The sequence below is a fragment of the Ovis aries genome, chromosome 15 (assembly GCF_016772045.2).
Source record: "Ovis aries strain OAR_USU_Benz2616 breed Rambouillet chromosome 15, ARS-UI_Ramb_v3.0, whole genome shotgun sequence".
In the NCBI taxonomy this organism is placed as follows: domain Eukaryota; kingdom Metazoa; phylum Chordata; class Mammalia; order Artiodactyla; family Bovidae; genus Ovis; species Ovis aries.
This window is the reverse complement of record NC_056068.1, coordinates 81,517,660-81,533,970: the sequence shown is the minus strand read 5'-3', so window position 1 is coordinate 81,533,970 and position 16,311 is coordinate 81,517,660. Positions and strand designations below refer to the sequence as shown.

At 51.8% G+C, this 16,311-nt stretch overlaps 1 protein-coding gene across 14 annotated transcripts in view; it reads right to left on the bottom strand.

The window, feature by feature from the left end:
* Nucleotides 1–7,280, bottom strand: part of STX3 (syntaxin 3) — a 49,992-nt gene extending 42,712 nt beyond the window's left edge. For 9 of the 14 annotated variants that reach the window (XM_042232766.2, XM_042232767.2, XM_042232764.2 and 6 more), the window contains exon 1: nt 1,430–2,610. In XM_042232766.2, the coding sequence (XP_042088700.1) occupies nt 1,430–1,648 (219 nt within the window). In that variant the 5' untranslated portion in view covers nt 1,649–2,610. Of the gene's footprint in view, nt 1–1,429; nt 2,611–3,443; nt 3,576–6,856 lie in introns of those variants that run through there. The other 5 variants (XM_060400168.1, XM_042232772.2, XM_060400166.1 and 2 more) reach the window with 2 other exon arrangements.
* Nucleotides 7,281–16,311: the final 9,031 nt, after the last annotated feature.

Sequence of the window (16,311 nt, the reverse complement as noted above, 5' to 3'; positions counted from 1 at the left end):
CTAAAGCCCCAGCGCCAGGGACCAGCCCACGGGGTCTTCAAGGAGCTATTTCCATCTCAAGGATGGGATCATAGGTCTGTTCCTCATATGCCTCCATCGCTGACTGTGATCCCCAAGGCCCAGCGACTTGTGTCCCTCAGCATCAATTCCCACCCTCACTCGGGAGCCTCTGGGAGGGCAGGGACATAGAAGGTGCTGGCTGAACACTGGCTGAATGAAACCAGGGCCGGGCAAGAGGCTCCGGGACCGGAAGGGTCTGGACTCAGCGGATCCAAAGTTCAGCGGCTGAGACCTCGGCAGGAACTGCCTGCTGAGACAGGCTGGGCGTGGGCACCACAGCTCCCGGCCAGCCTGACGTCACCAAGCGCAGGCTTCTGGGCCGGCCCGCCAGGAGGAGAAGGGCAAGAGCCGGGTAAGTCGCAGCCTGTGACTGCGGCAGGAAGGGGCACCCTTCGGGGAAGGTGCTGCTCCCAGCCCGTCCGTCTGGGGAACTTGAGTTGCCTGCCCTGGGTGATTATCAGGGATTATCTCATTTCACCCTCAGTGACCTGAGGGGAGGGTGCGGTGATCCTCTGAGCCTTGGAACAGGCTCCCAGTGAAGCCCTTGTAGACACACACACCCTCAGGGTTGATGGAGACTTTGAACCTCCTCACGGGCTGCCCCCCTTTCCAAGAAGGCGCAGATTCCTACAACAGTCAACATCCCACCAAGCCTCCCAGGTCCCACCAGCCTGGCCCCGCCCTGGGCAGCTCTGAGAATCACAAACGCCTTCGCCAGGGCTTCCCTGGGTGGCTCCGCGGTAAAGGATCCACCTGCCAATACAGGAGACACAGGTTCGATCCCTGGCCCAGGAAGATCCCACAGGCCTCGGAGCAGCGAGGCCCGGGCGCTGCATCTACTGAGCCTGTGCTCCAGAAGCCGCGGAGTCGCGATACTGAACGCACACGCTTCAGATGCTGGAGCCCACCGTCTGCAGGAGAGAAGCCGCTGCGGAGAGAAGCCGGCGCACCACAGCGGGAGAGGGGCCGCCGCTCACGGCAGCTCCAGGAGAGCTCGGGCAGCAACAAAGGCCCAGCACAGTCAGTAAATAAGCAACTAAAAAATAAAAAAATGCTTTCTAGAGTCATCAGCCTCCTGGCTTCACTATTCTCCTCCTATCCACGTGGAGCAGCACTGACGCCCCGCACAGGGCGGCTCTTCAGCTGTCGGGGCAGGTCACTCTCCGCGGGCCCCAGGGTTTACAAAGATCCCGGCTCACAGAGATCGCACTGCCGCTCAGGGTGAAACTGCCTTTGAGCAGGTTAGCAAACCCTGACAAAAGGAATCAGAGAGGGAAGATGGCAACGGTGTTGCCGTGAAGGGGCGCGCGCTCTCCCCGGGAGTAAGGAGGGGCTGGCTAGGGGAGGTGAGCTAGAAGCCAAAACCCACCGAAACCCTAACATTATCAGTCTTCAAGGAAAACGTTAACATTGCTGGAAGGGCCTCGGAGATCCACCGAACTCCACCTGTGTTACAAAGTGGCGTGAGAGCAGCAGTGAGGCGCAGCGGCAGCGAGGAGCAGGCGCTCGGCGGCAAAGCCACGGTCAGAATGTCCTGAACCCGAGCCCCGTGCGAGCCCCGTCCTCTTTGCACGGCGCCGTCATCCATCCCCCTGCTCCACGAGGCCGCACCGCCAGCCTCACAGCTCCGTCTACAGTCTACAGTCTCACTCCCACCGCGCTCCCGGGAGGAAAAGGGAGAGACGCAGCATTGCCGCCATTTTACAGACGGTAACACTGAGGCTCGGAGAAAAAAAGGGACTTGCTTGGGTTCCTCCCAACAAGCTGAATTTATACTTGGGACTCAGAGCTCACTGATGCTCTCTGCTGTCTGTTGAAAGGGCATCTTGCCCTGGAAATGGACTTCCTCACTTAAGGAAGGGCACTGCCTCACCCGCCGACCAGCTCTGCACCACCCCGTGACTGCAGATTGTGCTGGACCGGTGAGCTTCAACTCCACGCTCTGCTTTGCTCTCTGCCTCTGGGGCAAAGGCTCGGGGAGAGGTCAGGAGCCTGGCTCCTCCCTGGATCGGGCTCCCGTCCGCCCTGTGACCCGGGGCATCCGTCCTCCCCAGGCCGAGCTCTAGTCTTCCCCTCTACACACAGAGGCAGCCACTGCTGCTCTGTCATTTCAGGGACGTCGCGAGACTCAGACGACAAAGGGCAAGGAGGCGGCACGGCGGCTGACACCCACCACCAGTGACCATCCCCTCCTCTCCCCTGCCTCCAACGCAGGCCTACTATGAGAGGTGAAAGGGTCAGGAAGGTCTCAGCTCGGGCGAGGGCAGGGAAAGGAAACAGCTGGGACCTCAGCCCAGCACTCCCTCACGCTTGCTCAAGGCTCCACTTTTCCGAGGAGATTTTCAGTGACCGGCGTGAGGTTCACCAGTGCTTAGTCCTGGGTGCCCCACGCACCGTAAAAGGCTGTGCGAGCTCTCTCGGTTTTAGTCCTCAGGAATACCCATTTCACAGATGACAAAACTTAGGCTCCAAGGTCACGGGCAGAGCTGGTAGGCAGTGGAGCGGGGAGGCAACCCCTCTATCCAGACCCCTGTTGCTCAGACTTCGTTCAGTGTGCGCATGATTACCTGGAGAGATTTATGGATAATCAGATTCTGATTCCCTCACTCTGGAGGCAGGCCTAAGCGGCCGCGCCTCCCACAAGCTCCCAAGTAGATGGGACGACATTGCATCAAAGGCTAGATCTTAAATTCCCCTAAGATAGAGCCTGAGTCACCCAATCCCCAGGGCTTAGCACTGGGTTTGCCCATAGAGAACACTCAGTAATTACTTTTTCAACGAGTCAATGAATATTGCGCGTAAAAACCCATGCTTTACCCTCTCTCTATACTAAGCCCGATTACATCATCCGATCTCAACACAAATCTCTAGGGTACCATTAACCTTCCTTCGACAGACAAGGAAACAAGTTCAAAAGAGTAGGCTGCCTAAGGTTTCACCGCTTTTACGCAGCAGGGCTGGAAGCCGACTCCCTTCAGACCCTTGGCTCTGATCACAGCCGTCCCTCGGATGCGGGTCGCAGGCGGGGGATTAATAATTACAGACAGCTGGGGGTGCCGGGGCGCTGAACACCCGCTGGCCCAGATCAGCTCACGGTCAGGCGGTCGCGCACGGGAGCGGCTCTCGCGGGGGCGAGGGCAGCGGGCTCAGCGCCCCCCAAGGGGAGAGGGACCCGGGGCGCCCGGCGGCGGCGGGCAGGCGGCGCGCGCCCCCGACCTTCACGGGGAGCCCCTCCCGACGCCCCCGCGGACCCCAGCCCCCGACAGACGCCGTCCAGCCGGGCGGGGCGCGGGCGTCCAGGGCGGGCGCCGCGCGCGCCCGGCCCGGGGAGAGCAGGCCTGCGCCCGGCGCCGGAGGAAGCCGCCGCCCGCCCCCGCACTCACGGCCTTCAGCTGCTCCAGCCGGTCCTTCATCCTGGCGCCGGGGCCGGGGCCCAGGTGCGCGGCCGGAAGAGGCGGCGGCCGGGCGAGAAGCAGCGTCCGCGGCCCCGCGAGGCCCGCCCGCGCTCCCGGCGCGGCTCCGGGGGCGCGGCTCCGGCGGTGCCCGCCCTCACCTGGGCCGCGCCCCGCCCTTAAAGGGCCCGCGCCCCGCCCTTAAAGGGCCCGCGCCCCGCCCTTAAAGGGCCCGCGCCCCGCCCTTAAAGGGCCCGCGCCCCGCCCTTAAAGGGCCCGCGCCCCGCCCTTAAAGGGCCCGCGCCCCGCCCTTAAAGGGCCCGCGCCCCGCCCTTAAAGGGCCCGCGCCCCGCCCTTAAAGGGCCCGCGCCCCGCCCTTAAAGGGCCCGCGCCCGGGCCGAGGGGCGGTCCCGCCTGGGTGCGGGCGCTCGGCCGTGTGCGAGTCTCTGCGACCCCAGGACTGCAGCACGCCATCCCTGTCCGTCACCAACTCCCAGAGCTTGTTCAAACTCATGTCCGTTAAGTCGGTGATGCCATCCAGCCATCTCAACCTCTGCTGGCCCCTTCGCCTCCCGGCTTCAATCCTTCCCAGCAGCAGGGTCTTTTCAAATGAGTCAGCTCTTCGTGACCAAAGTACGGAATTTCAGCTTCAACATCATCCTTCCAATGAATATTCAAGACTGATTTCCTTTAGGATGGACTGGTTGGATCTCCTTGCAGTCCAAGGGACTCTCTAGAGTCTTCTCCAACACCACAGTTCAAAAGCATCAGTCCTTCAGTGCTCAGCTTTCTTCACAGTCCAACTCTCACATCCATACATGACCACTGGAAAAACCATAGCGTTGACTAGACGGACCTTTGTTGGCAAAGTAATATCTCTGCTTTGTAATATACTGTCTAGGTTGGCCATAACTTTCCTTCCAAGGAGTAAGCGCCTTTTAATTTCATGGCTGCAGTCACCATCTGCAGGGATTTGGGAGCCCCAAAAAATAAAGTCTCTCACTGTTTCCGTTGTTTTCCCCTCTTTGTCATAAAGTGATGTGACCAGATGCCATGATCTTTGTTTTCTGAATGTTGAGTTTCAAGCCAATTTTTTCACTCTCCTCTTTCACTTTCATCAACAGGCTTTTTAGTTCCTCTTCACTTTCTGCCATAAGGGTGGTGTCATCTACATATCTGAGGTTATTGATATTTCTCCTGGCAACCCTGATTCCAGCTTGTGCTTCATCCAGCCCAGTGTTTCTCATGATGTACTCTGCATATAAGTTAAATAAGCAGGGTGACAATATACAGCCTTGACGTACTCCTTTCCCAATTTGGAACCAGCCTGTTGTTCCATGTCCAGTTCTAACTGTTGCTTCCTGACCTGCATACAGATTTCTCAAGAGACAGGTCAGGTCAGGTCAGACAGGTCAGGTGTTCTGGTATTCCCATCTCTTCCAGAATTTTCCACATTTTGTTGTGATACACAGAGTGAAAGGCTTTGGCATTATCAATAAAGCAGAAGTAGATGTTTCTCTGGAACTCCCTTGCTTTCTCAGTGATCCAACGGATGTTGGCAATTTGATTTCTGGTTCCTCCAATTTGAACATCTGGAAGTTCACCGTTCGCATACTACTGAAGCCTGGCTCGGAGAATTTTGAGCATTTCTTTGCTAGCATGTGAGATGAGTGCAATTGTGTGGTAGTTTGAGCATTCTTTGGCATTGCCTTTCTTTGGGATTGGAATGAAAAGTGACCTTATCCAATCCTGTGGCCACTGCTGAGTTTTCCACATTTGCTGGCATATTGAGTGCAGCACTTTCACAGCATCATCTTTTAGGATTTGAAATAGCTTAACTGGAATTCCATTATGTCCACTAGCTTTGTTCGTATCAGCGGAGAAATAACTCCAGAAAGAATGAAGAGACAGAGCCAAAGCAAAAACAACACCCAGTTGTGGATGTGACTGGTGAAGGAAGTAAATTCCGATGCTGTAAAAACCAATACTGCATAGGAACCTGGAATGTCAGGTCCATGAATCAAGGCAAATTGGAAGTGGTCAAACAGGTGATGGCAAGAGTGAACATTGACATTTCAGGAATCAGAGAACTAAAGTGGACTGGAATGGGTGAATTTAACTCAGATGACCATTATATCTACTACTGTGGGCAAGAATCCCTTAGAAGAAATGGAGTAGCCATCACAGTCCACAAAAGAGTCCAAAATGCAGTACTTGGATGCAATCTGAAAAACGACAGAATGATCTCTGTTCATCTCCAAGGCAAACCATTCAATATCACAGTAATCCAAGCCTATGCTGAAACCAGTAACGCTGAAGAAGCTGAAGTTGAACGATTCTATGAAGACCTACAAGGCCTTCTAGAGCTAACACCCCCAAAAGATGTCCTTTTCATTATAGGGGACTGGAATGCAAAAATAGGAAATCAAGGAGTACAGAATGAAGCAGGGCAAAGGCTAACAGAGTTTTGCCAAGAGAACCCACTGGTCATAGCAAACACCCCTCTTCCAATCCTTTGCGACCCCATGGACTGTAGCCCACCAGGCTCGTCTGTTCTTGGCATTCTCCAGGCAAGAATACTGGTGTGGGTTGCCATGCCCTCCTCTGGGAGACCTTCCCGACACAGTGATTGAACCTGCGTCTCTTGCGTCTTCTTTCTGCATCGGCAAGCGGGTTCTTTACCACTAGCGCCAACTGGGAAGCCTCCCAATAGATGGGAGAGAGAGCTACTAATTCTGCCTGGAGGAAGGGCCTTCCAAGTAAAGGAATGTGTAAGGTCTGGGAACTGCGGGTTGGAGCTGAAAAACTCTACTTCGTGAAAATTACTGGAGGTGAGGCAGGGTTGGGTGGGCTGGGACGAAGAATTTGGATTTTATGATGTCGGCCAAGGGGATCCGTCAGAGAAATGTACGTAGTTCAGTGATGCAGTCAGAACAGCTGCCACTCACCGTGTGGACGCCTTTGCAAAGTTACTGCTTCTCTAGGGGGTGAATCAGAGATAGTACAGCTTCCCCGTTTGCTGCAAGGCCTGTTGCCAGAGGAGGAGCGGCTGATTCGTCTCCTGCGGGGCAGAGGTGTAAAAGGAAGATGTTTGTATTGCAAACCTTAAGCTGTTATTTCCTATCTGATTTCTCCAGGTGGGCCAGTTCAGTTCAGTCGCTCAGTCGTGTCCGACTCTTTGGACCCCATGGACTGCAGCACGCCAGGCTTCCCTAACCATCACCAACTCCCAGAGCTTGCTCAAACTCGTGACACCGCGTCGGTGATGCCGTCCAGCCGTCTCGTCCCCCGCCGCCCCCGGCTGCTCCTGCCATCAGTCTTGCCGGCCGGGCTCCCTTCCGAGAGCTGGGCGCGTTTTCCCCCTGCCCCTCCGTCTCCCCCCCCCCCCCCCCGCGCCCCCGCACCTCCGCTTTGTTTCCTCTTCCCTGTCCGTCTTCCTGCTCGGGAACAAACGCCATGTCCCGCAGATAAGGAGTGGAGCTCAAAAACTGGGACCGGCGGTAGCGAAGGGTCAGTCCTCGCTTCAGGGAAAGAATCTGCGCTATCCATGCAGATTAAATGCTGTGAATATTTCCCTGGCTCTGTGGTTTCCCTCCCGGGGTTAAGACTTCCCCTTTGCACGGGGTTGGGGGCGTGCAGTGTGGGTTCCATCCCTGCTCGGGAACCGAGCGACCAAATCATGAAACAGGAACAGTATTATAACAAGTTCAGTAGAGACTTTTAAAATTATCCATATTTTAAAGATTGGTTTTTTTCCATAACCCTAGCAGAATTCGGCCTCCGGTGCGATCTCGATGGGCCATCCATGCTGGCGTGCTGGCCTCCCGTGGAGGCGGTCTGCGGCGGGAGGACGGTTTGCACCCTCGCCCCGCCCCGGTCTTCGCCTCGGTCCGCGTCCCTGCACCCGGCGATCCGGGGTCGCCGTCCTGTCTCGGGTCCGAGGAAGGCTCGTGCGCCCCCAGGTGGTCAGCAGTGGGAAAGGCGAACAAGTCAGAAATCGCGTTCCAGCTTCTCTCCTTAACACACGTTTGTTAACTTTGACGGCTTAGCTCAACGCTCTCTAACAGTCTTCTGAGGACGCGGACACGTGAGCAGCTCTCTACATTAGACGTGAGCAGCTCTCTACATTAGAAGTCTGCAAAGGACCTAGGAGATGATCAAGGGTAGCCATTCAGCCTCTGCCTCAACGTACTGTAATTTTTTTTTTAACTATTATTCCAAACACTCCCAAACACTTTATCTGGTTGAACAGTTCCACCTGATGTTTAACAGTTTCTTGTTATGCAGAACAAAAAATTTCCCTCCCTATAACTTCCACCACTCTTTCTTACTCCTTACCTTTGTCTGAATAGTTAAGGAAGTTTTCCTGTCACCAGATGGCTTTTCCACGCGGGGAGGGCAGCTCTGGGGCCACGGAGCAATTGCTGACACAGGGCCGGGAGGCCTGCATTCTAGACAGTTTCCGCCACAAAACAGCTGTCACCTGACATCACACAACCTGTGTTGTTATCTGTGAGACAAGGAGTTGATCAAAACTGGTGCTTCTCAACCTTTTCTCTTTAAGTTTTTTTTTTCTTAATGTATATACTTTATTTAGGTATAGTTGACTTACAATAGTTCAGGTGCACAGCGGCATGATTTGGTTGAACGTATATTGTTTTTTCAGATGATTTTCCATTACGGGTTATTATATTGACTATAGTTCCCTGCGCTCTACAGTAAACCTCTGCTGTTTGTTGCATATCTTTTTTTTTTTTTAATTAGAAATCCAGCATTCTATTCTTACTAAGTCAAAGATGCAGCACACATTGTTTATTTTTATTTGTGGCTATTGTGCTTGAATGATTCTATAACACTTAGAAAATACACTTACTGGATAATCAGACATTTGATTTCTGCAAACTCATAGATACAGAGAACAGATGACTGCCAGGAGTGGGTGCTGGGGAGCAAAATGGGTGAAGCGGGCCGAAAAGTACAGTTATAAAGTGCGTAAGCCCTGGGGGACGTAATGCACAGCATACACGTAGTTAACAATGCTGTGTTATGCGTTTAGAGTTGCCAAGAGAATAGACCTTGAAAGTTCTCATCATAATAAAAATCAGATTGTAACTGTGTGAGGTGATGGATATTTTGCGGCAATCATCTTGCAGAATATGCATTTATCCAGTCATTTGATGTAAATGAACTTATTTACAAAAAAGAAACACTAACAGGTTTTGAAAACAAATTTATAGTTACCAAAGGAGCAAAATGGCAGGGACAGAGAAATTAGGAATTTGGGATTAGCATACACACCCTGCTGTATATAAAATAGATAACCAACAAGAATAGCGTAGGGAACTCTACTCAGATTTGTGTAATAGCCCATATGAGAAAAGAATCTGGAGAAGAATGAGTATGCGGATACCTGAATCACTTTACGCCTGAAACTAACGCAGCATTGTAAACCAGCTGCACGCCAGCGATTTTCTTTAAACTCATGTGGTTCCCCTTAAACTAGCGCAACGCATGTGTCACCTGTATTTCAATAGAACTAGGAAACAGAAAGGAATCGGGTTTCCTGTGGAAGGATATTTCTGTGAAGAAAAATGAAATGACCTTTTGGTTATCCTATGAGGCCATAACAGAAATGACTATTTGATTTTCTTTAAACTTTTAACACATGAAAGCCAGAATAAAGTGCCCCCTTCAGACTTCCCTGGTGGACTGGTGGTTAAGACTCCACACCCCCAATTCAGGGCACAGAATCGATCCCTGGTTTGGGGACTATGTGGTGCACAGCATGGCCAAAACAAACAAAAAATTATTAAAAATTTTTATTACAGTTTTTTAAAGCCTTCTTAACTGCACTTGGGAGTCCAGGAACCCATGAAGGAAAGCATCATCAGAGATCTTATGACATTCTATTTAAAGGTCGCCAGGACAGACTTCAAGACTTTCTTAAAGCGCCTGTTAGGTGTGAACCCAATTTTGTTCATCTTCTATGAATATTTGCTCTTCCATGACAGGCGGAAGTCTGACTTCCAGAAGCTAGTTGTGTAAAATAAGCTGAAGAAAGGCAAGTTACTGAGGGACACGGGACCCGGGCGAGGGGAGCGCGAAGGCCGGTGAGGAAGACTCTAGCACAGCCCAGTGGGCTGCAGCGTCTCCGGGCAGGTGCAGAGCGCCTTGGCTTGAGGCTTTGCAGGCGCCCCTTCTGGCTGATGCATTTCATTTTCCTGCTCTGCCCTGGTGCTGGGTTTCCCGCCGTGTCTAGCGCGTGGCTGCTTCCGCACTAAAGAAGCAGCGTTCAGTTTCACCTCAGCGTGTCCAACTCTTTGAGACCCCATGGTCCACAGCCCACCAGGCTCCTCTGTCCCTGGGATCCTCCCAGCAAGAATACTGGAGTGGGTTGCCATGCCCTCCTCAAAACACTGAGTGTGGCTCATTCACTGTCTGGTTTCCCTGGTGGCTCAGATGGTAAAGAATCCGCCTGCAATGCGGGACACCTGGGTTCAATCCCTGGGCCGAGAAGATCCCCTGGAGAAGGGAATGGCAATCCACTCCAATATTCTAGCCTGGAGAATCCCACAGACAGAGGAGCCTGGCAGGCTACACTCTCAGTTCAGTTCAGTTCAACTGCCCAGTCATGTCCAACTCTTTGTGACCCCATGGACCACAGCACACCAGGCCTCCCTGTCCATCACCAACTCCCGGAGTTTACCCAAACACATGTCCATCGAGTTGGTGATGTCATCCAGCCATCTCATCCTCTGTCGTCCCCTTCTCCTCCTGCCCTCAATCTTTCCCAGCATCACAGTCTTTTCAAATGAGTCAGTTCTTCCGATCAGGTGGCCAAAGGACTGGAGTTTCAGTTTCAACATCAGTACTTCCAACGAACACCCAGGACTGATTTCCTTTAGGATGGACTGGTTGGATCTCCTTGCAGTCCAAGGGACTCTCAAGAGTCTTCTCCAGTACCACAATTCAAAAGCATCAATTCTTCAGCGCTCAGCTTCTTTATAGCCCAACTCTCACATCCATATATGACTACTAGAAAAACTATAGCCTTGACTAGACGGACCTTTGTTGGCAAAGTAATGTCTCTGCTTTTAAATATGCTGTCTAGGTTGGTCATAACTTTGCTTCCAAGGAGTAAGCATCTTTTAATTTCATGGCGGCAATCACCATCTGCAATGATTTTGGAGCCTAGAAAAATAAAGTCAGCCATGGTTTCCACTGTCTCCCCATCTACTTGCCATGAAGTGATGGGACCGGATGCCATGATCTTAGTTTTCTGAATGCTGAGCTTTAAACCAACTTTTTCGCTCTCTTCTTTCACTTTCATCAAGAGGCTTTTTACTCTGTGGGGTCGCAGAGAGCCGGACACGACTGAGCGACTGACGCTCACTCACTCACTTCACCCAGTAGGTCTTCCCAGGTGGTGCCGTGGTATGCGGGAGATGCGGGTTCGATCCCTGGGTCAGGGATGGAGGAGGAAGTCATGATCACTCCAGTATTCTTGCTTGGGAAATCCCATGACCTGAGAAGCCTGGCGGGCTATAGTCCAGTTTGTGACTCGGGTAACAGACGAGTGTAATAAGATTAATTGAAGTGTTTCATTTTGGCTGTAGATGACCAATAGTTAATTTCATTTTTGCAAACAAACCAAGAAGAGGACCCTGGGGCCTGGGTCTCCGCTCCCCTCTCTCTTCCCCACAGGAGGAAAGACCTGAGGCGCAGCCCGTCCTAGCCCTCAGGGCTGCTGTGACCCTGGGACCTGGAGGCAGCCGGCCGGGCTGTGTCGTGCGGTCAGAGGAGACACGGGAAGCAGAGAACTGAAGGGGAAGATCCTCTCTGCTCCCTCATGGCAGCTCTTCCCCACCGCAGGGAGGGTGGAGAATACGCTTCCTGAGTCGTGCTTTTCACCCCCTTACCCTTTGCACGAGTTATCTATTGCCGCGTAACAAGTTGCCCTAAAACAGAATGGAACAACATTATCTCTATGGTTTCTGTGAGTCAGGAGTCCAGGTGCAGTTTAGCTGGGTGCCTCTGCCTCAAGACTGCAGTTAAGGTGTTGCCTGGGGGCTATGCCTTATCTCAGGGAAAGAACCTGCTTCTGAAGTCACTCACATGGTTGCTGGCAGGATCCAGTTCATCAGGGCTGTTCCTGACCCCATGGGCCCCTTCCTAGGGCAGCTCAAGCCCATCAGATCAAGCAGGTGAGAGGGAGAGAGAGAAACCAAAACGTGTTTAGAACCTAACCTCACTGTGACGTCGCTTTAGCTGTATTCTATTGATTAAAAGTGAGTCCCACCTCCCAGAGTAGTGGAAATAAAAACAAGAGTGAACAAGCAGGGACCTGACTAAACTTAGATTTTGCCAGCAAAGGAAACTATCATCAAGGCTAAAAACACAACCCTCAGAATGGGAGAAAATAATAGCAAATGAAAAAACTGACAAAGGATTGATTTCCAAAATATACAAGCAGCTCATATAACTCAATACCAGAAAAACAACAACCCAATCAAAAAGTGGGGAAAAGACCGAAACAGACATTTCTCCAGAGAAGACATACAGATGGCTAACAAACACCTGCAAAGATGCTCAACATCACTCATTACTAGAGAAATAAAAATGAGAACTACAGTGAGATATCACCTCACACCGGTCAGAATGGCCATCATCAAAGAGTTTAGAAACGACACATGCTGGAGAGGGTGTGGAGAAAAGGGAACGCTCTTGCACTGTTGGTGGGAATGCAAACTGATACAGTCACTATGGAAGACAGTGTGGAGATTCCTTTAAAAATCAGGAATAAAACCACCACATGACCCAGCAATCCCATTCCTAGGCATATACCCTGAGGAAACCAAATTGAAAAAGACACATGTGCCCCATTGTTCATTGCAGCACCGTTTACAACAGCTAGAGCTTGGACGCAGCCTAGACGTCCATCGACAGATGAAGGGAGAGAGAAGCTGCGGTACAGATACGCAGTGGAGTGTTACCCGACCATCAGAAGGAATGCGTTTGAGTCAGTTCTGATGAGGCGGACGAATCTGGAACCTATTATACGGAGTGAAGTGAGTCAGAAAGGGAAGGGTAGATATTGTATACTAATGCATGTATGGGGAATCTAGAAGGGTAGATTTAGCTGCAGGGCAGCAGTGGAGAAGCAGACAAAGAGAACAGACTGAAGGAAAAGGGAGGGGAGGAGAGGGTGAGAGGGACGGAAAGAGCACCATGGAAACTTGCATTACCACGTGTGAAATAGACAGCCAACGGGGATTTGCTGTACGGCTCAGGAAACTCAGACGGGGCTCTGTATCTACCTAGAGGGGTGGGATGGCGAGGGAGATGGGAGGGAGGTTCAAAAGGGAGAGGATATATGTGTACCCATGGCTGATTCACAGGGAGGCCTGGCGTGCTGCAGTTCATGGGGTCGCAAAGAGTCGGACACGACTGAGCGACTGAACTGAACCAAACTGATGGCTGATTCATGTTGAGGTTTGATAGAAAACAGCAAAACTCTGTAAAGCAATTATCCTTCAATTTAAAAATTAATTAATTAAAAAAAACCTCAACATTCAAAAAACTAAACAAACAAAGGGGAATCACTAGGTTCAGCCCCCACTCAAGGTGAGGGGATACACACGGGAACGAAGACCAGGAGCCATCTCGGTAGCTGCCAGGAACACAGTTCTAATCCCAGAGGAAGGCCAATACTATGCTGTCTCACCGCCTTAGAGCTCTCTTCTCTGTATCTGAACTGGACAATGCTGGCCATTCTAGGATCGTGTCCCTCAAACATGCTTCAGTGGCACACTGGGCTTCATCACAGCTCTGCCCCTGTGCGGTCACCCCGTCTGCCTCCCACACCTTCCATGAGCTTCGAGAGGTCGGCCACCTGGCGCCTCCTCGTCGTGGATGCGAGCCCAGCCCCGACCATCAGGCCAGAGACATGCAAGGCCTTCAGCCTGCATGCTTGCCAGTCCCTCCAGTCCTGTCTGACTCTTTGTGACCCTGCGGGCTGCAGCCCTCCAGGCTCCTCCGCCCACGGGATTCTCCAGGCAGGAATACTGCAGTGGGTTGCCATTTCTTCCTCCAGGGGATCTTCCCGGCCCAGAGATCCCGACGCGGGGATGGAATGTGGATCTCCGGCATTGCAGGCAGATTCTTTACCATCTGGCTACCAGGGAAGCCTGGGCACTGAGCCACAGTGCACCAAAGTTGCTAAGCGAGCCTTCTGGCAATACGATTCCATGACGCCTTTCTTCTGACTGGAGTTCATCAGCGGCTTCTCTTTACAAGAGCAGAGGGTCCAGAGTCGCCTTCAAATAGCCTTCAAGCCTTTACTCAGCCTGGCTCCAAGCCCCATGCTCTGTTACTGCCTCTCACACACACACATACACACATACACACACACACACACACCAGCCTCACACACACACACACACACACACACCAGCCTCACACACACACACACACACACACCCCAGCAGCCTCACCAAACTCTCACCTCACCTCACACACACACACACCCACCAGCCACACACACACACACACCAGCCTGACACACACACACACACACACACACACACCCCAGCAGCCTCACCAAACTCTCACCTCACCTCACACACACACACCCACCAGCCACACACACACACACACCAGCAGCCTCACCAAACTCTTACCTCACACACACACACACACCAGTAGCCTCACCAAACTGTCACCTCATACACACACACACACACCAGCCACACACACACACACACACCAGCAGCCTCACCAAACTCTCACCTCACACACACACACACACCAGTAGCCTCACCAAACTGTCACCTCATACACACACACACCCACCAGCCACACACACACACACCAGCCTCACACACACACACACACACACACACACACACACACACACACACACCAGCAGCCTCACCAAACTCTCACCTCTCCTCCGCACCCACTGTGCCCGTGATCCCCACCTATCTCTGCCTGGGTCGCCCTTTCTGCATCCATGTCTGCAAGGCCCTGCTCCTCCTCAAGACTGAGGCCTTCTCCGGCTCACTTGGACGGCCTGCACGATCCTCTGCCCTCCCGCCGTGAAGAGCACTTGCTCGGATCTCTTTTAAGAGCAGACCCTGGGTCTTCTTGCACCCACTCACTCGCACTCACGCAGTGGCAGGTCCGCTGGCGGTCAGTCGCGCAGCCGTGTCCAGCTGTTGGTGACCTCGTGGACTGCAGCTCACTGGACTCCTCTGTTCTCCACTACGTCCTGGAATTTGCTCAGTCTCACGTCCATTGAGTCGGTGATGCCATCCAACCATCTCCTCCTCTGTCGTCCCCTTCTCCTCCTGCCTTCAATCTTTCCCAGCATCAGGGTCTTTCCCAACGAGTTGACTCTTCATATCAGGTGGCCAAAGTATTGGATCTTCAGCTTCAGCAATATTCCAATGAATATTCAGGACTGATTTCCTTTAGGATGGACTGGTTTGATATCCTTGTTGTCCAAGGGACTCTCAAGAGTCTTCTCCAACACCACAGTTCAAAAGCATCAATTCTTCAGCACTCAGCCTTCTTTATGGCCCAACTCTCACATCCATACATGACTACTGGAAAAAACATAGCTTTGACTAGATGGACCTTTGTTGGCAAAGTGATGTCTCTGCTTTTTAATATGCTGTCTAGGTTGGTCATAGCTTTCCTTCCAAGAAGGAAATTCATGGCTGCAGTCACTGCAGTCACTGTCCGCAGTGATTTTAGAGCCCAAGAAAACAAAATCTGTCTCATATTATTCATCTTCCCGGGCTACCACAAGGTAGGCACACTGCAATTATTTGGAGGCTAAATCAAGAATAGTTGACTGCACACACACACACACACACACGCGCGCGCGCGCGCGCGCGCACGTGCTCCCTGCAGATTCTCCTCTCCTCTCCCTAAGAAGGATTAAAGGACCTTCCTGCACCTTAAGGCTAAATGCAGTTGTTGCCCCGTGCTCCACTGAAGGATGAACTGTGTCACTGAACTGCGTCTGAAATAATGTATTTTAGAAACATAGAGAACAGACCTGTCAGATGAGGGGGAATGGACTAGGAGTTTGGAATTGGCAGAGGCAAACTATTATATACGAAATGGATAAGCAACAAGGTCCTGCTGTATAGCACAGGACACCGAGTCAATATGCTATAATTCACTATAACGGAGAAGGGATATGGAAAAGAATGCATATATATATGTATAACTGAATCAGTTTGCTACATCGTAGAAATTAACACAACGCTGAAAATCAACTATACTTCAATAAAACGGAGAGTTTAAAAATAGTGTGTCTTGTTTATAGGGCGTTTTCTGTCATGTTGCTCAGATGTTTTTTCTGCCCACAAATCTCCCTATAGCACAAGGCTATGCCTATGGTTTGGCAATGTAAATAATTTGTACCATATTCAATGGTTTTTATGTTTATATGAATGCCTCAATCCCTGGAGCCCCTAGACACACAGCTCTCCTCTGAAGAGCCTGGTAAGTGGGAGACACAGTAAGGAAGCGTCTTGCAGAGAAGTGTCCTGTTACTCCTGAGCTAGAGAAGACAGGCTTGCTCTTCTACTGTCAAGAGTTAACAGGATAAGCGCAGGGAAACCTCAGGTGAGACGCAATCGAGCACTTGCGTCTTTAAACATTCTGTAATCACAAGAGCACACCACCTAGCGTATGGCTCCGTGCGGACGTCTGCGTGGCCTTGCTGCGCCTGTCACCGTCCCGCTGTGCTTGGGAGTCCTTTCCCTGGAGACCTCACAGTAGCTTAGGGAGGCGGAGTAAATATTATTGTCCCTGTTTTATTAAGCAATTGAATTGGATGGCATCA